This window comes from Carya illinoinensis, chromosome 3, assembly GCF_018687715.1.
Source record: "Carya illinoinensis cultivar Pawnee chromosome 3, C.illinoinensisPawnee_v1, whole genome shotgun sequence".
NCBI lineage: Eukaryota > Viridiplantae > Streptophyta > Magnoliopsida > Fagales > Juglandaceae > Carya > Carya illinoinensis.
Genome location: NC_056754.1, coordinates 53,152,346 through 53,174,218, shown reverse-complemented (window position 1 = coordinate 53,174,218; position 21,873 = coordinate 53,152,346). Strand labels below are relative to the sequence as shown.

General features: G+C 37.7%; 2 protein-coding genes across 9 annotated transcripts; one reads left to right on the top strand and one right to left on the bottom strand.

The window, feature by feature from the left end:
- The first annotated feature begins 753 nt into the window (after positions 1–753).
- On the top strand, positions 754–3,038 carry LOC122305297 (pentatricopeptide repeat-containing protein At5g39680-like). 8 transcript variants are annotated; one of them, XR_006241098.1, is made up of 4 exons: positions 755–1,926; positions 2,037–2,100; positions 2,383–2,439; positions 2,627–3,038. XR_006241098.1 is itself a non-coding variant. In XM_043117708.1 (2 exons), the coding sequence occupies exons 1-2, from the start codon at positions 1,541–1,543 to the stop codon at positions 2,640–2,642; spliced, it is 402 nt and encodes a 133-aa protein (XP_042973642.1). In that variant the 5' UTR covers positions 756–1,540; the 3' UTR covers positions 2,643–3,038. The 8 variants fall into 8 exon arrangements, 1 of the variants encoding a protein (XP_042973642.1); XR_006241101.1 differs by having other exon boundaries at positions 757–1,226; positions 1,777–2,100; XR_006241100.1 differs by having other exon boundaries at positions 757–1,226; positions 1,761–2,100.
- A 2,182-nt stretch (positions 3,039–5,220) lies between these two features.
- On the bottom strand, positions 5,221–7,990 carry LOC122304957. Its single transcript, XM_043117220.1, has 4 exons — positions 7,323–7,990; positions 6,700–7,132; positions 6,076–6,615; positions 5,221–5,889 (listed from the first exon to the last, which is right to left on the bottom strand). Exons 1-4 carry the CDS (start codon positions 7,988–7,990, stop codon positions 5,221–5,223), a joined length of 2,310 nt encoding a protein of 769 aa, XP_042973154.1.
- Between the last annotated feature and the right edge of the window lie 13,883 nt (positions 7,991–21,873).

The window sequence follows — 21,873 nt, the reverse complement described above, 5'->3', positions numbered from 1 at the left end:
GTCACGTTAATTAAGACAGCAAGTAGTACTATTACTGTTGGATGAACAATAGCCAAAATTCTTTGTAAGCATGCTTGCCACGTAACCGTTCTATTAAATAAACAAAGGACAAAAGGACCTAAAAATTAAAGATCACATGTTTTTTGGACAGTTCTCTTTTTGAATCGGTCTTTTTTAAAAAAAAAACCGTCAAAGATATTATCGACCAAAAGTAAAAGGAAAAAGTTGCATCTCGCTTGGAGCATCCGTTTTTGTTTTTTGTTTTTTTGTTTTTATAATTTTTTTGATGATTAAAAAATATTATTTAATAATCTTATAAATTATTATTTTTTTTTTAAATATATAAAATTACTAAAAAATGATATAAAAGATAAAACAAAAAATAAAAAAATGTAAGCCTAACGAGAGTTCAGGTCCAGCCCACTGAAAGTAAAATATGTTACTATGTTAGACTTTGAAACTTTGTTGACTCGACTTCGGAACCAGATCTTCCACATACAGGCAGGAAATTCGTGTACCAATTGCGCACTGAAGATGACATGGTAAGGGCATGTGTAATTATTAAAAAAAAATTTGTTATATACAAAAATAATTATATATTAATTTATATATTAATATTAATTCATGAATATTTAAAATTTAAATTAATATTATTTTTAATAAAATTTATTTTTTAATTAATCATATTATATTAATATATAAATTAATATATAATTATTTTTGTAATTATATTTTCCATTGAAAAATGGAAAATACAAACCGGATAAGAAGAAGAAAGAAAGAAAGCTGCCAGTTTCATCTTCCCTCCGTCTCCCCTCCCCCAAATTCCTCCCTATTTTTGCCATTTTCATCTCTACTAGAAATTGACTGATGTAATCCACAACCCACCTCCTAAGCAAGCCTGACTCAAGATTTTTTCTTTATTGTATCTCCGTCAATAGAGTTAAAACAAAAGACACGAGAAAGCAGAAAGAAGAATCAGAGGATGACGGGATCCTAATTTCAGCCCAGATCCATTTTCTCGTTCGTCGCCTCCGAAGTTTCATCGCCCATTTTCACACTCCATTTCATGGATCTCTCACTACTTTTACCCTCTCACGTTTCTTCACTTGTCTCTCTCATTTTGTAGATCAAATATTGTCCTCCGCCACCCAACTCAGCCTCTCTCAAATCCCACTGCTCTCTTCAACAAACCATGTGAACTCTGTCGTTGTCATCTTTGATTGGTAAGTTCCTGTATTCTTTTTAAATCTTAAACATTGCTATCACAAATCTAGATTACACCCAAACTTTGCACTACACTGAATTTTTGGTCTAGATTATAATGTTTTGATTTTCTTGGGTTCATTTGTTGACATTATTGGTTTTGGGTTTTGTACATTGAAGTTGGTTCTGTTTGTACTTTGAATTTGGTTATGGTTGCATATGTGTCATTTGTGGACATTGTGAATATCTGATAGATCTGTGACTGTGAATGAACTAATATGCTTTGTCTTGAATGGATGCTTAAAAGTAGGTGAATGAACAGATTGTGCGTGTCATGAATGCATGTGCTTGTCTAATCTACATAAAATGTGGTGATATATCTATTGCCCGACAACTGTTTGATCAAATGAGTGAACGAAACATAGTTTCATGGAGTGCACTGATGGCGGGGTACTTACACAATGGCTTGGCTTTGGAAGTTCTTGTACTCTTTAAGAATATGTTTTCTATGGACAATTTGCGTCCCAATGAATACATATTTGCTATTGCTCTAGCCTCTTGTTTTGTTAGTGGGAGGATTGAAGAGGGCAAGCAATGTCATGGCTACGTGCTGAAGTTTGGATTGGAATTTCACCAGAATGTGAAGAATGCACTCATTCACATGTATTCGAGGTGCTCAGATGTGGAAGGCGCAATGTGGGTTTTTAATTCGTTGCCTGGGTATGATGTTAGTTTGACCATATGAAGATGGAAGTTTACAAATGTCTTTTTAATTAAATAATGCTATAATGCTAATTTCTTTATTTTCCAAATTTAATTGATATGAATAGGACCTTCTCTTGGTTTAGCATTAACTTGGCATAGGTGGATGAAAATTGTTGTGTTTGTAGCAAGGTGAGCTTGTTTACTCTATTTTTTTTATTTTTTTATTTTTTTAAATAAGTTATTGTATTAGGACTTCTATGTTAACATGTTGGAAAATATTGCAGCAGGTGAACTTGTTTACTATAGTTTTTTTTTTTTTTAAATTATTATAAATCATTGTATTAGGACTTTTGTGTTAACATGTTGGAAAATATTGCAGCAAGGTGAGCTTGTTTACTATAGTTTTATTTATTTATTTATAAATCATTGTATTGGGACTTCTATGTTAACAAGTTTGAAAATATTGACTAGATTACAAGTTGGTCAAGGAAAGCATAAAGGTGTCTCTTGAGCATGGAAATGCTTTGTGTAAGGCTTTTAAGTTTTAGATTGGATAACATAGTTTAACAGGGTAGGGGCCATAGCTGTGTCTCTCATGCCCCAAGTATCCCATCAATATTCTCTCATTTTCAGCTTTCTTGTATTAACTCTGTTTTACTTCACATGATGTTATTTATTGTTTTAACTCTTACTTTATGTTCTACAATGGTCACAGATGCAACTTGACCTGAATGGGACAAAACTAGAGGGTGCGGATGGGACACAACCGGAGGGTGCGGATGGGACACAAATGAGCGCTTATTGTAGTTCCAGACTTGGTGTTACAGTCTTGTTTTTGAAGTACCTTGAGAAGCTTTGTTGTAATGCTTGAACTTTGTTAGTAAAGTGGTCCGGACTTGGTATTAGGGACTTTGTTAAATTGGGTTGATTATTGTTGGTGTCCTTTGGTTATTGAAGTTCTAGATTTGGTGTTATTAGGTATTTTTGTTGTTATTTTCTTTAAAATTTGGCGTATTTTTGTTGTTTATTGAAGTTCTAGATTTGTTATTATAGACTTTGTTATTGACGTTTGAGAGGTTGTGGTCACAAATATTTTGGTAATCGAAGTTACAATATTTGTGTTATTAGTGACTTTGGCACTAATGCATCTGGTCCTACTCAATTAGTTCTAGATTTGGTCTACTTGATTACAATATGCTTGCATTAGTGATGTCTTTTAAGATTTTTTTTATTTTTTTTTCAAAAGACTGAATCCAATGGTATGCATCTCACTTGTCCCTCCCATGTATGTCCCCTTGTTGTGTTTTTAGTTGTAGCTTGTAGATCAGGTAATATGGGAACAAAGTAATGAGAAATGCACAATATTTGCTTAGATAATGTCGAATAATTTCAATTGACCAAAATAAGGTTTATCCTTATCCCTCTATACATGAGAGTGAAACCAACATCAAACACCAACACAAAAATAAAACACCAAAACCCATCAGCAAGAGGTATTGACATAGTGTACAAACACAATAGTTACCATACAAATTACATGACCCAAAAGTCCATTAGATTCCCAACAGCATACTTACATAACCTAATAGTTACTTTAGGTAATCTAACCCATGTTAAAAGATTTTTTTTTTTTTTTTAATATTTACAAAAGCAAACCAATGGATAAGGAATCCACCTAGATCCTAACAAAAAGCTGAGATAAGTGTTTGTTGCTTCAGAAGCTTGACTTCATCATTTTGGAGGACCAACTGATCTCTCTTCTCAATCTCATCATTCTCTTGTGAACCGCGATCTCCCTCTTCTTTATCTCATCAATTCTCTAGTGGACCTAGCAATCAAATGTCCAAAAGTAATAACTTGAAACAAAGCACAATGCTAGAAGATCGAAACATAATTTTTGAAAGAAATGAACAAATACATATATCAATAAAATTCATAGAATAATTCGGGCAAATCTAACAATGATATCAAAATTGATATGGACTAGGAATTCAACCAAATTAAGCAAAAAAAAAAAAAAAAAAAAAAAAAAAAAAGAAGAAAAAAAAAAAAAAAAACCAGCACTAAGAAAAAAAACCCACCCGCATCACACTTCGGGCAAAGCTAGATCTATAGACAAGTAAGTTGCAAAGACTAAAGTGCATCTGATTATACTGAAAACGAAGCAAGTTAGGAGACTTTAATACGAATTGCCCAACATAAACAATGGGCACCCGCAAAGTGGATAACTGCCGAATCAATAAAAGGTTAAATTTCAAGAAGCCATGATATGCAGTACATAGATCAAACCTTTATCCTCCTTGCTAAATGCCAAATTAATGTACTTCAAATATTTGTTAAAAAAATAGAGAGTGAAAGTAAAATAAGGGAAAATTTACCCTGTGATTGGGAGCTAGTAAAATAAGAGAAAATTTACCCAAGTTGCAGTTTAGAATAGAGATTTGATCATTGAAGGTAACATATTTGGGGAGAAATCACTAGAGAAAATTAGGGCTTATGAAAGCAAAGTAGAGGTGACGAATCCAAGGGCAAGGTGAGAGAAAGAGAGTTCAAGGGCGGGCCGATAGGGAACCATTGCATCAACGGGGAAGGGGAGCCTGGTGACGACAAGGGGGAAGGGGAATTAGGAGGAGGCTTGTTGCTACGGGGGAATGGAGTAGGTGGAATTTGGCTGGTTTCAACTAGGGTTAGGATTCAAAAGACTTGGAGAAGAGAAGATGAGGCTTGGAGAAGACTTTGAGAAAGAGAACAGGATTTCGGTTTTTTTGCTCTTTCTATTCCTCTCGCTCGGCTCAGTAGCCTTTCGTTTCTCTTCAATGAAATGTTTCATTTTCTACATCAGCGTTTGGTGCGCGATTTGGTATGCAAACAGCCTGCAAGAAGATGAATTTTCCTTATATTTTTCCTATCTGTTTGAAAGGAGGGCAAGAAAACAACATGGCCTTGTTTGATTATACAAATCAGATGATATGAAAGTAGAATAAAATAATTTTGGAATATAATTTTTGTTTTTTGATTTGAAAAAATTAAATTATTTATTATATTTTGTATAAAAATTTGAAAATATTGTAATGATTAAAAAAGATGAGATAAGATAGTTTGTATAACCAAACAAGAACTTAGTTATTTTCTCTAGGGGCCCCATTTTATGATAATATATTCAACCAAAAAAATACAAAAAACCAAAACAAAGATATTCAGGCCTCACTTATGCCCTTGCAAGGTGTTTGCTTCACAACATGATAGATTTTGATTGGGTAACACTAGGTTTTTTTTTTTTTGAAAGGAATATAGTCAATCTTATTGAACTTAAACATGGCACTCAGCCAGTACAAGAGAATAGATGCAATCAGCAATACAATCTATATCGATTATTTCCATATCTAGATTAGCTGTAGATTGGGCCAAGCAATGAGCAACCTCATTCAACTTTCTCTTAACATGTGAAATCTTCCGCTGCATATGGCTCAAAAGACTGCAAACATCAGACACCAGGCCCTGCAATTGCCCAACAGGAGTTGCCTTTCGCAAAACAGCATGAACAACTTGGCTACTGTCCCCCTCAAAGATAATATAATCAAGGCCCAATTCCTGGCAAAATAGCACTTCAAAAATTAGACCTCGAGCTTCTGCCAAAACAGGATTAGTGCAATATGCCAAGGGTTGCATCAGACTTGCCAACACAGACCCATTTGAATCACAGATCACCACACCCACACCAAGCTTATAAGATGCAGACCTGACAGCAACATCCCAATTGACTTTCACCCAAGCTGATGAATGTGGTTGCCAATGAGAAGCAACACCAACAGGATGAGAAACCAAACTTGCAGGAGTGGAAGAGGCTGTAGTGTAATCATCAACAGCTTGAATGGCAGTTTTATAGAGCACCTTGGGATCTTGAAATGGACCATCATGAAGCCAAGCATTTCTCCTAAACCAGATGAGACGAGCTAAGGTGACAAACAGTACAATCTCCTGACATGATAGTCTGTTGAGTAGCAGCTCAAAGACATGAAAAAAGTGGGGGGATTGAGTGTTAGCCTTCTGAATTGACTTAGAACACAGAATCCAAACATCTTTGACTGATGGACAGGACCATAAAATGTGGCATGGTGTTTCCTCTTCAAGCTAACAGACGGGATAAGAAGAATCAGGAATCACCTTCCTCCTATGTAAATTAGCTCGAGTAGGCAGTGAATCTGTGCAAGCACTCCACACAAACTGTTTCACTGCATTAGTAGTTGGTAAAGACCATAGTCTCTTCCAAACAGAAATTCTAGTCCCAGTTAGAGAAGATTCACCAGAAGCTCTGGAGAGGGATTGCTTATGCAAATGATAAGCACTTCGAACTGAAAAAAGCCCATTGACAGTTCCTTTCCACATCAGTGTGTCAGGGTGTGGCAGGAAACACAGAGGTAACTTGAGAATCTCTTGGACATCATCCTCTTGAAACATTGTTCGAAGAAGATCCATATTCCACCATCTTGTGTGGACATCAATCAACTCAGCTACAACAGCATCCTCATGAAGAACAACCACAGGTGATTGAATCCTGTTGGAAGAATTTCTTAGCAGCCACTTATCTTTCCATATTCTAATCTTGGTACCATCCCCCACTTGCCACATGAGGCCTTCCTCAACTAGAGGAATAGATTGAAACATGCTTCTCCAAAGGTAAGAGGGTCTTGAACCAAGGCCAGCCTGTAGAACTGAGGTGTGAGGGAAGTATTTAGCCTTGAGAATTCTACTTGATAAGGACTAATGACACATTTCTAATCTCCAAACCTGCTTGGCCAATAAGGCTAAGTTAAAACTATGAAGATCCTGAAAACCCAACCCTCCAACAGCTTTGCCTGAACTTAAGAAATCCCAGCTTTTCCAATGTATCTTAGTGCGGTTGTCTTGATGTCCCCACCAGAACTTGGCAAAGCATGAATGCAATCTAGAACATAGGGCCTTTGGAAGTAAATATACACTCATACTGTAGTTAGGTAAAGCTTGCAGAACAACTTTGATAAGTATTTCCTTCCCAGCTTTAGACAGAAACTTATTCCTCCAATTATCCAACCGTTTGATCACCTTGTCAACTATGCCATGAAAAGCCCTCATTTTAGACATGCTAACAACAGAGGGGAGCCCCAAATATTTGTCCAGATTAGTAGAAGCATGAAGACCTGCCACCTCCATAAGGTACCTCTTTATTGCAGCCTTAGTATTCCTGCTAAAAAATAGTGAAGTTTTTATCTTTATTGAGTTGCTGACCAGAGGCAGCTTCATAGAAGGAAAGGATGGTGTTCAAGTGAACCCATTCATGCAAAGAAGCCCTGCAAAATAAAAGGCTATCATCTGCAAAAAACAGATGGTTAAGCTTGATCTGACCACGAGCTATTGGCACACCAGTCAATTACCTATGATGTTCAGCAGCAAGCAATTGAGAGTTTAAGGCCTCGGCACAAAGGATAAATAGGTAAGGGGAAAGGGGGTAGCCTTGCCTAAGGCCTCTACCAGGTCTAAAGGAATGGTGAGGAACACCATTTACTAAAACTGAAAAAGATGAGGAAGAAATAAATGCCATGATTAAGGCAACCCATTGAGCATTAAACCCCAGTTTCAATAAAACAGCTTGAATAAACATCCACTCCACCCTATCATAGGCTTTACTCATATCCAACTTTAGAACCATAAAGCCTTGATGCCTAGAGAGTTGTGTGGTCATGGTATGGAGAGTTTCATAGGCAGCCAATATGTTATCAGAAATTTGTCTTCTAGGTACAAAGGCACATTGGTTTGGTGAAATGAGAAAAGACATAATAGGTTTCAGTCTGTTAGTAAGCATCTTGGTGATAATCTTATAGATAACATTACATAGACTTATAGGTCTATATTCAGAAACACTTTTAGGGTTACTAGATTTAGGAATTAACACCAGAAAAGTGTCGTTTATGGTGGCAATATTTGAAGGAGACTTGAGGAAGGAAAGGACAGCATGACAAACCTCCTTACCCACCATATACCAGTGGGATTGATAGAAATAGGGGCTATAACCATCAGGGCCTGGGGCTTTATAGGGTCCCATTTGGAAGACAGCAGTTTTAACCTCCTCTTCAGTGAATGCCTACTGCAGGTCTGCATTCATTGATGCAGAAACTTTAGAGGGGAGATCCTGCAGACAGATATCAACGTGAGATGGATTAGATGAGGTGAACGAGTGTCGATAGAAATTAGTAAAAGCTAGTCCAATTGCAACAGTAGATCTGCATTCAACCCCATCCTTATCCTTCACCAGGGAAATCCTATTCCTCTTTTGTCTTTGACTAGCACTCAGGTGAAAAAACTTTGAATTCCTGTCCCCCTGTTGTAACCAGTGAACTTTGGCCCTTTGTTTCCATGTCAAGTGGAGGCTTTCCTGTAAAAGGGAGATTTCTTGTTGTAACTTGCTTGTTTCTGAAACTGAGGCTGCAGTTAGGTTGGTTTGCTGGCTTTCTAATAGAGACAACTTTTCCTGTAAAAGTTTATTAGAAACTGGAGATTTGGAAGAGGCCCATCTGCGAAGAAATTGCATACAACTAGCCAATTTTGAGGACAAGGATGCCAGATCCCCCGAAACCCCACTTGCCTGCAACCAACTAGAGTGAATTGCCTCACCATAATCCTCAAAAGTTGCCCATCGTGCTTCAAATTGACTTGGCCTCTTCAAAGTGCCAGACACATAATGCCTAAATGGAGTGGATAGTAAAAGAGGGTTGTGATCAGATTAAACAGAAAAGAGTAATCTGACCTCAACCAAGCCAAACTCCTCACATTAGGCAGAAGATGCCACTGCCCTATCAAGTTTCTCCTTAGTGAAGGAAGAATCAGTTCTATTGTTGGACCACGTGTATTTCCCCTTAACAAAGTTTAAAGTATGGGGATGACACTCATCTAAGACATCCTTAAAGAGAGCCATCTGTTTCACAGGCCGGGGTGCACCTCCTTCCTTGTCACTTTGAAATAATATCTCATTAAAGTCCCCAATGCACAGCCACATCTTAAGATTGAAAGAATGAAGATGCCTTAAAATATTATAACCCTAAACCCTTTTGTCAGTAAGGGGGTGACCATAAAAACAGGAGAGCATCCAACAGTTAATGTGTCTCTGAGAATAACTCTGAATGTCAACAACACAGTCAGCCTGCCATAACAAGGCTAAACCACCCCTATGCCCCATCCCTTCCATAGTGAGCATGTTAGGAAAGCCAAACAAATACCTCAACTTCTCCATCCTATTCTTATGGAGTCTAGTTTCCATGAGAAATAAGATAGTTGGCTTATGGACCTTAACCATGAGATTAAGGTCATGAACTGTCCGAGGGTTGCCAAGCCCTCGGCAGTTCCAACTTAGAAGCCTCATGGTCCTTGGTGGGGCTGAGAATTAGCCTCCGCCAATAATTTCACGTTGCAAAGTTTCCTTTTAAACAATAGTTGGTCATCAGAATGGTGTTTACCAAGAGGTCCATACTTCCTCTTTCTAGGTGTCAAACGTGGATCAGAATCGTTGCCAGTTTTAGAAATGGCTCTAACCTGTTGCTTCAAATGATGGAGGGAAGAGGCAGGACCAGGAGCAACTTGTAATTGGGATCCATGGGCTAGAGCAGGGGGCACCCCATCATCAAGAGATTCCCCACCTTGAAGAATCTGGGAAGGGAAATCAGTTATGGCCATAGTAGTAGTTTCCTTACCAGGAATAACAGAATTAGTACACTCGGGTGGACAGCCAATCAAAGACTCAGCCACACCAGTATTATGTTGCCACGTGGGATCCATGACACAAACTGACCCATAACTGTCATGGTAGTTACTCGAAGGACCAGAAACATGTAAGTGTTCCGGATCAATCAAGGAGGAAGACCTTCTGGAAGATCCATGAATGAATCTCCCAACCCTCCCTCTAGTGGGACCAAACGAGGCACGAAGCCATGTACCATATGGCTTGGTAGACAAGGCCACTCCCCTATTCAAGCAATCACCACTGCCATGCATGATAACACCACAGGAAAAACAGACTCGAGGTAATCTCTCATACTTAAAAACCACCAGGGCTTGAAGATCCTGCAATGCTAACTTGGAGCCCCTAACAAGTGGGTTGGAGAGATTGAGTTCTACGAGAATAAACATATATTGCCCCCAACCAGTACCTTTATCATCCACTTCAACATGAAGGACATTCCCTATTAAACCTCCAAGTCAGAAAGCCACATTTTGATGCATGCAGCCAAAAGGCATATTATGGAGTTGCACCCAGAAGTATGCATGAGAGAAACTTAACTCAGTAGGTGGCTTAAGGCCATCAAAAAACTTCAAGCAAAGCAAGTTTTGATCGAAAAGCCATGGTTGGCCATCCCAAATTCTCAGCAGATCCTGTTCAAAACAAAAGTCCAAGAGGAAGAGGTTTGAACCCACTTCCACAATACGTAAACCAGCATCCAACCTCCAGACTTTGAGCATAGTTAACTTAAAAGCCTCAAGATTAATCGTATGTTCCGTGATGATCTTCCCCACAAGACAGAATCTACCCTTTGTCAATGTTTGTTCAACATCAGAGTCCGAGATAGTAATAACTGCCTGTTCAATACGGGTAAGACTAAGGGAATTCCACTGTTTGATAAAATCCTCAGCCATAATAAACAAAAAAAATGAAACAAACTGGCAACATCCAATGATAGAATGCTCGCCTACCACACCAAGTGAAGGCATACACTTCTCCTCAAGGAACTATAGCAGAACTTGAGAGAAAACTTCCTGGAAATAATCGTTTCCTCAATCGCTGGAGGTCATGTTATCCAGACTTGTATAAACTCACGTTAGGAATACCTTAATTAGGTAACACTAGTTCATGTACTACGTACGTACAAGTTTTACTAATACAATTTTATTATATAATTTATTTCTGTATTTAACAAATCCCAATTAATTTAAAGTGATAGATGATGCATGATGGGAAGGCCAAAATAAAATAAATCTTCTTGACACTACAAGCATTGGAGAGGCAAAATATGGTGTGACAGAACTTGGGATTCGGGACTCACTGAGCGGGAAGGAGGACCAGTTGCGATGGTGGGTCTGGGTGCCTAGTAGTGACCAGTGGCAATTTTTGTGGTTGCCGAGAGGTGTTCCGACTTCCTTGACAGTGTCCTCTAAATTATTCTGGCGAAGAGAGTATCTCGGTTTGTTGTGAGGAAGACTGTTGTGGTGTTGTGGGGAAGGCTACGATGATGCTATGTTGAAGAAGAATTTGCTTTCACTGGGGGTTCTGGCCGCAGGAGTATTATGGGTTTGGGTGAAGGAAAATCATGGGTAACATAGAGCATATATGTGAGGGTTTCGGCACATCCAATTGGTTTCAAACTTGGAAGTTTCTCCCAACTAGGGAACCAAGCAGAGGGATAGATGGTGTACAGAGTGGAAGAATCTTACTCAAATAAAATTACTATCTCAAACTAATCCGATAAAAATGTTAAGAAAATAAAAATAATAATTCTAAACCCTAATTTAGGACTTGTATGTTATAATGCTTGAGTAGGATTGTGAAGTAGGGGTGACGACCGAAGGTATCGGTGCAGTTTTGAAATGCACCGATACCTTGAAATTGTGTAAATCTTGACCGAAATCAGCCAGTGAAGGGGGAGGAAATCGTCTACATCGGTCTCGACGTAACTCCAATTGGTTTGATGGTGTCTTTGATGGTGACAAAGGTTGCCCTGCGTGTGATGATGCCGTGGTGTGTGTGTATGAGAGAGAGAGAGAGAGAGAGAGAGAGAGAGAGAGAGAGAGAGAGAGAGAGAGAGAGAGAGGGTGACGGCTCTGAGAAGTGAGAAACTGAGAGGAAGTCGAAGCAGAGAAGACGAAAGCAGGAGGCGTGTTTAAACCCTAGGGTGAAACGACGCCGTTCCATTTATATTTTTTTTCAAACTTACATCCCAAAATGACGTTGTTTTACTCACTTAAGTGAAACGGCATCATTTCATATAGGTATAATTAAAAAATATATATAATAATGATATCAGTCGGTTAAGTTGTCCGATCCAGCAACAAATTGGGACCGAACCGGCCGACGACTGTTTTGACATAATTCTACCGCTGTCCAACCATTTCATGTCGGTTCCGGTTGGTTCCTAGTTCTGAGTTGATCATGGTCGGTTTGACTAGTTTTTGTACACCCCTACTCTATAGTATGAAATCTGACTCTATAGATGGAAAAGTTGCTATTGGACTTGTTGACTACTCTAATGTAGCTGCAGTGCATTGCGGAGATCAGAACTGAGATGGGAGATAAGTGATGGACCATAAATAGAATTTTGATCGAGTTTATTGAGTGCTATGTAAGAACTTTTTTCTTATAAAACCTTTACATTCAAAATATGCTTGTGTTCAATAGGACTTTATTGGGAAAATGGCATGACAATACCGACACGAGAGGGATGCCTTGTGGAAAGCTGTGGTGGACTCTAAATATGGTTCTGTTTGGGGTGTGCTGTGTACTAATGTGGTACTTAAGCCACATGGGCGGTGCTTTGGAAAAATATCATAATAGGTTTGAGTTTTTTTTTTCCAATTAATACTAGTGTTGAGGTGGCTGATGTCTTTGGGACTCTGTTTTGCTTGCTTTCGCTCCCTTGCCTAAACTTGAAAAGTGAACTGTTGTACTTGTCAAAAAAGAAAAGAGAAACTGTTTTAGCTTTGTTATCTAACATGCCTTTAACAGTTTGAAGTACCTTGAAATGTAAACCTACAAAATGCTAAATTAAAAGCCTGATGCTGTTAGATTAGTTTCTGTTGAATTTAGGAGGGTTCAGGCTGTGTGATGCCAAAGAGATAATGCAACTTTTGGGTTAGAAGTAGGGAGTTTGTATCTGGATGGATGCTAATGTAGCTGCTAATGGACATTCAGTTGCGCTATAAAACCTATCGTGCTTGACATATCTTTCCAAGTTATGTCAATTAGGACTTGCTTTAACATTATGTTACCACATAGGTTAGAATCTTGCTTAATAATAGCCTAAGAAAAGCAAAAGTGAGTTACAGTTTCTTTGGGACAGCGGGTTTTTGTTTTGCCTATGTTTGCAAAAATGCATGGTTATTGATATGCCAAATTCTTAAATCATTAGACGTGTCACTAAATTGATGCCTGTGCTTTTTCATGTGCTCCCTTCTAATCCTTTGCTTTTGCCTGACTGGAGAACTTGCTAGCAACCCTCTGGCAAAAATCCAAATGGTGAATCCGGATCACCTGAATGGCATATACTGGCCTCAACTCTTGCTGAACCATTTAATATATCAACGATAATTTTTTAAACCCTGAACCTAGAGTGGTCACTTTCTTGTTTGTTTCCACACAAGACTCATTGGAAATCTTCTTTAGGCTACTTTGGGACGCTCAATGTCTTGTTTTCGCTACTGCATTACAGGTATGACATGGATTCAAACCGGTGGCGTTGGGAGACGCATGTACCAAATACAGCACCTCATAACCCAGCATTTGGTTTTGTTGTTTTGGACGGGGAGTTTCATGTGATGACCCTTTTGAATGCATTCAATTATACAGAAACCCGAAGGAAGCGACACCATAAGAGGGCTGGAAAACTGTACATCCAAATTTATCATCCCAAGAAGAAGACGTGGAGATTTCTAACTACCAAATCGCCTTTCTCATACCCTTTAGATTTTGATACCGCGGTTATGTTCATCGTTCATTTGTGAACTTTATTTTCTCATCTGTGTGGGGGCAATTATGCATATACCAAACCATGGATCTATTTCTACCCCAGCCAACAGAACAGGGCAAAAAGAAAAGAGAACAGAAGATGGAAGAAAGATTTATGTAGGGTCTTTGATGGTTCCTGATTGGGTCCCCTATGTCGATGGCATATTTTTATATCTTTAATGTGTGTAGCATTACTTGGACATAGGTCAGTACTTCTTAGTTTGAATTCTTGGACATAAGAAATGCTAAATATAGGTAAATGTTCTTGTAAATTCTAGAGCTCTCGACTATTATTGCTTAACTCACATAAAAAAATTAATTTTTTTAATATTGGACTCCCATTTTTAAAGAATGCACAATATTTGTACAACCTATGCTTCATCCATGCTTCATCTAGCACTACTCTGGAAAATTTTCCCTCCTAGTCATGTAACTTAACAATCTGGGAAACCCTACTATGCTCCCAGAATATTCTGAAAAGAACAAAGATCTAAGCCCTTAAAGATTCCAAAAATTCCAATCCAATGTCTGAAAAATGATCCGAAAAAGAAGAAGCTAAAAAGGCCTCAAGTTTTCCCAAAATATTAAAAAAAGAACAGAGATCTCTATTTTTCTAAAAATTAACCCTAAGATTTTCCTTCTAAAGTTAATTGGTTCTTGGACGTCTGTCGGATTGTATTTATTAGATGATTTAGAAATTCATGTTTGATTTTTTTTATCCATTTCTGAGAAAAAAGATATTGGCTTTGTCTCTGTTTCAGAGATTGTAGTTCTTCATCGAGAACATAAAACAGCTGGAAGGAACGCCTATGACCTTATTTATAAATTCGTAACAAGATAGACATTCCTTTTTTTATCATTCTTTTTTAAGTTGCATCTCACTCGATAAAAAGGAAAATTATGCTGTTTAATGTTGAGATGCAATCCCAGAATTGGAAAGCCACTGAAAATGGTAAAAGTATAAAACACTTCTGCTACATACAGACGGGTTATACAGTCGGGGTGCAGTCGTTGACCGCCACGTCAGATTATTTAAAAAAAAAAAGGGACGAAACGCGCGAAATAAGAAAGCAAATAAACTCAAAACAGAGTTTGGGTCATCTGGGTCGTCCGGTTCCCTTTGTGCCTCGCGTTCAATCATACTGACTTCTCCGTTGGTCGGTCGTGTGTTTCTCCATCCTCCATCATCCATCGTCGTTGCTTCTATCCTTTTAGTAGCATAGAAGCTCTGGTCAACTTTTTCCGATTCCATTGTGCCTCGCATTCGATCAGCAGTGGGTACCGTTGGTCGTGTGTTTCTCCATCGTCCGTCGTCCATCGTCGTGATCGTGAGCTGCTTCCATCCTTTTAGTAGCGTAAAAGCTCTGTATATAAGAGGGAGAAACAAACCCGCCGGAAATAGTAACCGAAGCCACCATGTGCTGAAACAGAGCCCCATTTTGTGATTCTGGGACCGTGGGTCTCCATTTTGGTGTGTATTTTCATGTGGGTATTTTCAGTCTATTTCTGCTTCTTCTTGTAAGATTGAACTAGCTATTTATTTTTGTTTTCTAATAAATGCTTTCATATTTTCTAAATCGAAAAGAAAGTTCTTTTCCATTTCTTCTGTGATTGTATTGGCAAAGTCCATTTGGTACAAATGGTAGGTGGGTTGTAATGTCAAAACTGGGAAGTTTTACTTGTGTATGTTTAGCTACCGAAACAAATATGTGTATGTTTAGCTATCGAGAAAACAAATATCTTGGCCATACCTGCTTTCATATTGTCTAAACTCAAAATAAATTTCTTTTCCATTTCTTCTTTGATTGCTTTGGCAAAGTCCACTTAGTGGTAGAAATGCAGGTGGGTTTTAATGTCAAAACAGAAAACTATGATGTAGTGTATGTTTAGCTATCGAGAAAAGAAAAGAAAACCTTCATCCGAAACTAGACCCAACTTAGGTAGGCCATGTGTTTGCATAAACCTTATCTCCATTTGGAAGTTTTATGTTGTCAATGGGAACATTTTCGCCATAATACATTATTCTAGTCTATTTAATTGTTGAATGAAAAACTTTGTAATAGTGTTTTAATGGAATTTGCTTTTCCATTATGAATTTCCTTATTTTTTCAAATTAAAATGCTTAAGAAGTTTAGGCAGCCCAAGGGTTTAATTTAATTTTTTCTATTGTTAAAATGTTGTGGAGAATTTGTTTTTTTTTTGGAGGGGGGGGGGGGGTGGGGGGTTATGACCAGGAAGTCTCATCAATCCAAGAACTTATTTATGTAAATTACATTTCCATAAATTGCATGCAAACAGTCATATTTGTAATAACTAAAATATGCACAATAAGAGGGAGGTGTGGATTTTACACGGCCATATTACAGGTACTTCAAAGCTAAGCCCTGACACTTACAAAATATTAAAATCATGAATAAGAAAGAAACAAAATTGGTCGCTAAACCCAATTTTTATGCAGCAATAGATTAGAACAACATAAACCAGTTGACACCAAAGGAGATGTCATGATTTTGAGAGTTCTTATTATCTTAACCTACTTGTGATGATTTTGGTTTGATAAAAATGGATTTACAATTTTTTTGTGTATTTCAGTTTGTCAGCATGGGAAAAGGGGAAGAAAAGCCATCTCCTTCAACACCATCTAGCTCCAATCCCCCAAGTTCGGTAAGTTATATCATTTTTTACATTTTTTAGGATTCATAAACGCTCCAATACGGCTAACATATCATTCTAATTTTTATGTTAGGACATCCCAACAATTACTCCAAATCCCCCAAATTACATCCACAGTTACTATGAAGTAGTGCTTGCTTGGTCACCTGCTTTTATGCCATATCCGGATATATATCATTATCCAACCAACATGCAGATGGTGATGCAACCTAGATATTGTCCCCTTTTTTTTTTATTTGTTTTTCTTATGTTTATGGAAGTTTAATTGCTCTATTTTTTGGCAGAATGATAGTTACCCATTTCAATATGGGATGGGAACTCCAATGGAGCTCATGGCTACAAGCTCCGGAACCCAAGAAAGAGTTGGTCAAGAGGATACACCCAGTTGTAGGGAAACAGGAGCTCCATGTTCCCCCTCTAGAGTTGATGAACAATGTGAAGAAGATAGACTAAATTCACCAGAAACCAACGATGGCACTGCTGAGACACCTGAGTGTGACGAAATGTATGGTGGTGATATGATTGAGGAGCCAAAAGTGGGGATGGAGTTTAATTCTTTTGAGGAATTAATGAGCTATTATAAGCTATATGGTAAGAAATGTGGGTTTGGATCCATGACACAAAGAAGTGAGAGGGATGCCGATGGAGTTCTGAGATATGTGACCCTTGGTTGTGCCCGTGGGGAAAAGGCCAGGAATAGGACGATGAATGTTGCCAAACCACGCCCGACAGGAAAGACTGACTGTAAGACAAGGATTAATGCCTTAAAAGTTGAAGGAAAAATGCGGGTGATCACAGTCCATAATACCCATAACCATGGACTAAGTCCACATAAATCCCGCTTCTTCCAATGTAATTGCCAAGTTAGTGAGGCTATAAAAAGAGTACTAGATACTAACGATTTGGCTGGCATCTGAATGAACAACAGTTTCGGATCTCTTGTGGTTGGTGCGGGAGGATTTGAAAACCTCATATTTTTGAAAAAAGATTGTCGCAACTACATCGATAAGGCAAGACATCTTAGACTTGGAGCAGGTGGTGTTGGAGCGCTTTGAGACTATTTCTCTAGAATGCAATACAAGAATCCAGGATTCTTTGCCTTGATGGATTTAGATGATAATGGGAGACTAAAGAATGTATTTTGGGCAGATCCATGGAGTAGAGCAGCTTATGAAGCTTTTGGTGATGTGGTAACATTTGACACCACGTACCTGACAAATAGATATGGGATGCCCTTCGCACCCTTTGTGGGTGTAAACCATCATGGCTAGTCGATTCTCTTGGGAGCAGGGTTAATTTCGAGTGAGGACACCGAGGCTTTTACATGGTTATTTCAGACCTGGCTGAAGTGTATGGATGGTATAGCCCCGCCAACTATTATCACTAACCAAGACAAAGAAATGAGAAATGCTATATCTATTGTATTTCCTAATAGCTGGCATAGATTGTGCCTGTGGCATATTCTGAAAAAAGTCTCGGAGAAGCTTGGCTCCCATTGTGCCTACAAAAGTGGCTTGAAAACTCAGCTAATGAAATGTGTGTATAATAGTCAAAAAATTGAGGAGTTTGAGAAATCGTGGGAGGAATTGATATGCACATACTCATTGGAAGAGAATGTCTGGTTGCAAAGTTTGCATGCTGAGCGCACACAGTGGGTACCGATATTCCTAAAAGACTATTTTTGGGTTGGAATGAGTACTACACAACGAAGCGAGAGCATGAATGCATTTTTTGACGGATATGTTCATGCGAAAACTAATTTAAAGGAGTTTGTGGACCAATTTGACAATGCCTTGAAAAAGAAAATTGAGAATGAAATCAACTCAAACTTCCACTCATTTAGCGTTTCCATTCCTTGCATATCTAGATCTCCAATCGAAAAGAGATTCCAAAATTTGTACACAAATGCAAAATTCAGGGAAGTCCAGCAGCAAGTTATGGGTGTGCTCGATATGGATCTATCACTACTTAGACACGATGGTGTGACGAAGACATATTTGGTAGAAGATGAAATTCGTGTTGAGGAGTTCACTAAATATGTTACATATTATGTGGACTTTAATGTGGAAGAATGCGATGCTAAGTGTTCGTGTGGGTTATTTCAGATGAGGGGGATACTATATAGACATATCTTGGCCATATTCAAGTATAATGGGATAAAATCCTTGCTAGATAGATACATTAGATCGATGGAGGAAGGACATCAAACGGAGATACACGTTAATCCATAGTAGTTATGACACTGGTAATCAATGGGAAGATACTAACAGATATTCAAGTCTATTGAATATCTGTTATTGGATGATTACCCTTGCAGCAGGTTTGAAAGATCATACTAAGGATGCTACTAAAAAGTTATATTCTATGATTGAGTTATATCATCACGAGTATCCAGCCCCTCCAATGACTCAAACGGGTTCTGATGTTGGTTGCACATCAAATGCCACAGTTGGTAGTTCACAGCAAGTACTTAGTCCAAGAGTTGTGCAAGGAAAAGGTAGACCCCCATCTCAGAGAAGAGCATTGAGGATGGAGCAAGACCTGCAGAAAGTTAAAGCGAGGACGAAGAAAACAACTGTAAAGGGAAAACGTAAAGAGGTGAGGAAGAAATTAATAACAATAATATTTGCCTTATACATGTTTATTTGAAAGTATTTCTTTATGAAAACATAGATACATTTTTGACTTTATACGTGTTACTTGATAACTAGCGAGATGGAGGACATACGCCAGCCCAGGACACGCATAGGAATTTATTTGGGCCATCTGAGATAGATATCCAGGTATACACATGTTTTGATTAATAAGAAATTGGAAGTTTGTTTGTTAAAGTATGTACATCTTGCAATACATTACTTATATTTGGGCCATTTTTGTTACGTATTTATTACTAGACTGTCGCAGTGAGCTCAGCTCTAGACATGAGTGGAACCCAAAATATGGTTGGGAGTCAAGAAAGTGTAATATTTTTAACCTACTTGCATTTATATTAATAGTCATATTGAAGTCACAATAATATGTGCTATTTATTACTTACAGATGCAACTCAGGTTTGATGGATCACAAAGTGTGCAACATGGGTTCGACATGGGTCACAATTAATGACAAACAGATATGGTAAACTCAACTAATTTATGTAATTATTTGTATTAAAGTTCATATCTTGTAGCACTTCTTTGTTGTATGTGACTGAAAAGTATGGTTGGGAGAAATGTGGGTTTGTAATTATGACTTCTCATTGAAACTTTTTAATTTAGAGGGATGCAGGAGCATTTTTTTGTGCGGATGTGAGTTGCTGATTTTTTTTGAATGGTGGGATGAAGAAAGTTTGGCAACACCCAATGATTGACCAAATGGTTGGAAGAAATATTGCAAGTGAGAGGTTGGGGCCATTATTTTTGCAAAGCTTCATATGGTTGGTGGTTATAGTTTTGTAATTATTTTTATTGGAAGAAATCTTGGAGGAAGGACATGTTGGGGCCATTGTTTTTGTAAAGTTTAATATGGTTGGTGGTTATAGTTTTGTAATTATTTATGTTGGAAGAAATTGCATGGAAGTGATAGGTTGGGGCCATTATTTTTGTAAAGAAATATTGTTGGTGATATGATTTAGAAAGTTAAATCAGTAACCTTGTTAAGGTTGGTGGTTACAGTTTTGTAATTATTGTAGTTGGGAGAAATATTTGCAAGTCATAGGTACCGGTATTAAATTTGCAAGAAGGTTAAAGAGGTGGTACAAGTTTTGTGAATATTTTAGTTGGAAGAAATATTGAAAGTGACAGGTGTTGTAACCTTGTTTTGTAAGAAGGAAAGCTTCCAAGAGTTATAGTTTTGTAATTTATTTGTTGGAAAAGATGTTGGTAGTGAATTAAATTTGTAATTATTTTTGTAGTTAGGAAAGATTGGTATTGCTCGATATTTGTGACAGGTTTTTGTTGGAAGAAATCTGGTATTAACATGTAACTATAAATATTTTTAGGAAAATAAGTTTTGGGGGTAGGATCATAGTTTACAGGTTTTGATGCAAGACGCAGCACTTACAAATGCTTAGTGGGAAGCTACGGCTCCATTATGCATGCCAGGATACAAAGCAATAGATGATGGGAAGAAAAGATGTTATAATTTTGTATGAAGATTGTGGGAGTCGTTGTGGTTAGAGTAGGATGATTATGCTATATCAATTATGTGACCTCCCTTCAAAACGATGCACTATGGAACCTAGATAAATCGGCCTCACCAAATGAACCAGTACAGGAGAAGGAGAAGTTTGACCTAAAGAACCAAACTTTATATTAATACGACTTGGAACAAAGAGTTTAATTTGCCCAGTTTTGCATATATGGTGCCAACATGGAGTGATATCCAATTGTCTTCTCAAACCGCTATGGTTGGAAGAAATATTCTAGTCACAATAATATTTAAATTTCTCTAAAAAGGTGGTTCTATATGGAGGATATTAAACCACCATCACAAAATATGTCTAACATGTCACATAAACCACCGTTCAGACTAAACTACAGCCCAATTCTCTAAATAACTCATAACACAATTATACAAATCTAATAACCAGATTTTGCCTCTAACACTTACAATTTCAACAACTAGACATAAACAACTAACAACTCAATAAATAACAACAAACAACTAGTACAAAACCCCAAAACAATCGGGGTAGCATGCGTGAATGCCTTAGGACAGCTTCTCTCTCAAGAAGCTGCAATTCCTTTTCCCAAACCTCCTGACTTCTACTGGATAGCACCATCTCTCTCTTCTCAATGTCATCCACAATATTATGGAGCTCAATCTCCCTCTTTACAACATCCTTGAGTCTCTTCTTGAGCTCCTCCTCCTTCCTTAACAGTTCAATTTTTTTGACTTGTAGATCGGCTTCTATGCATTCAATACCATCTGCCCACTTGAAAAACTTGCAGTATGGTAATCCCTGAAATTTGCCCACATACATAACAAATGTTAGATAAATGTAATAATGTAGAATATATTAAAGAAGTTACAGTACAAGTCATGAGCATTACTTTTGTGTTGTATTTTGGACACCCTAAGAAGGGTCGTTCTGGATTTCTTTTCGTATTTGAGTATCTTAATGTAGCTTCAATCTCATAGAAGCACAATGATTGACCCAAAGTGCGTTTGCTAAAGGATGAAGAAGACATTAATGATGATGACATTCTAACATATACCAAAATCGCAATGGAAACGCACACACATCAAAAGACACGCAGAAATGGAAAAAACTCTATTTTTCCCAGTGAATCATCATATTGAAGAAGTCAAGTAGATATAAATGGTCAATCAAGCAATACAACGGAAATCAGTAATACTTACTTACGTAGCAGACATTGCGATTGTAAATATCTTGTATGTAGCTATAAAGGTACTTATATGTAAATATCTTTATATTCAAGCAATCATACTTCTTCTTGTCCATTAACAAGTTGTCCCTATCATCCAACATTGAGCTTGGTGATATAAGTCATTTCTTGTTGCTGTTAACATGCCTCACCTGAAAATCCTACCAATGTACCTTA

Coding starts and splice junctions, on each gene's coding strand:
- LOC122304957 (XM_043117220.1), bottom strand. CDS start 7,990: ATGGGACCCTATAAAGCCCCAGGCCCTGATGGTTATAGCCCCTATTTC. Junction 7,133..7,322: donor CTTGCTGCTGAACATCATAG/GTAATTGACTGG, acceptor ATTTTTTAGCAG/GAATACTAAGGCTGCAATAA. Junction 5,890..6,075: donor CTAATTTACATAGGAGGAAG/GTGATTCCTGAT, acceptor CTATCATGTCAG/GAGATTGTACTGTTTGTCAC.
- LOC122305297 (XM_043117708.1), top strand. CDS start 1,541: ATGAATGCATGTGCTTGTCTAATCTACATAAAATGTGGTGATATATCT.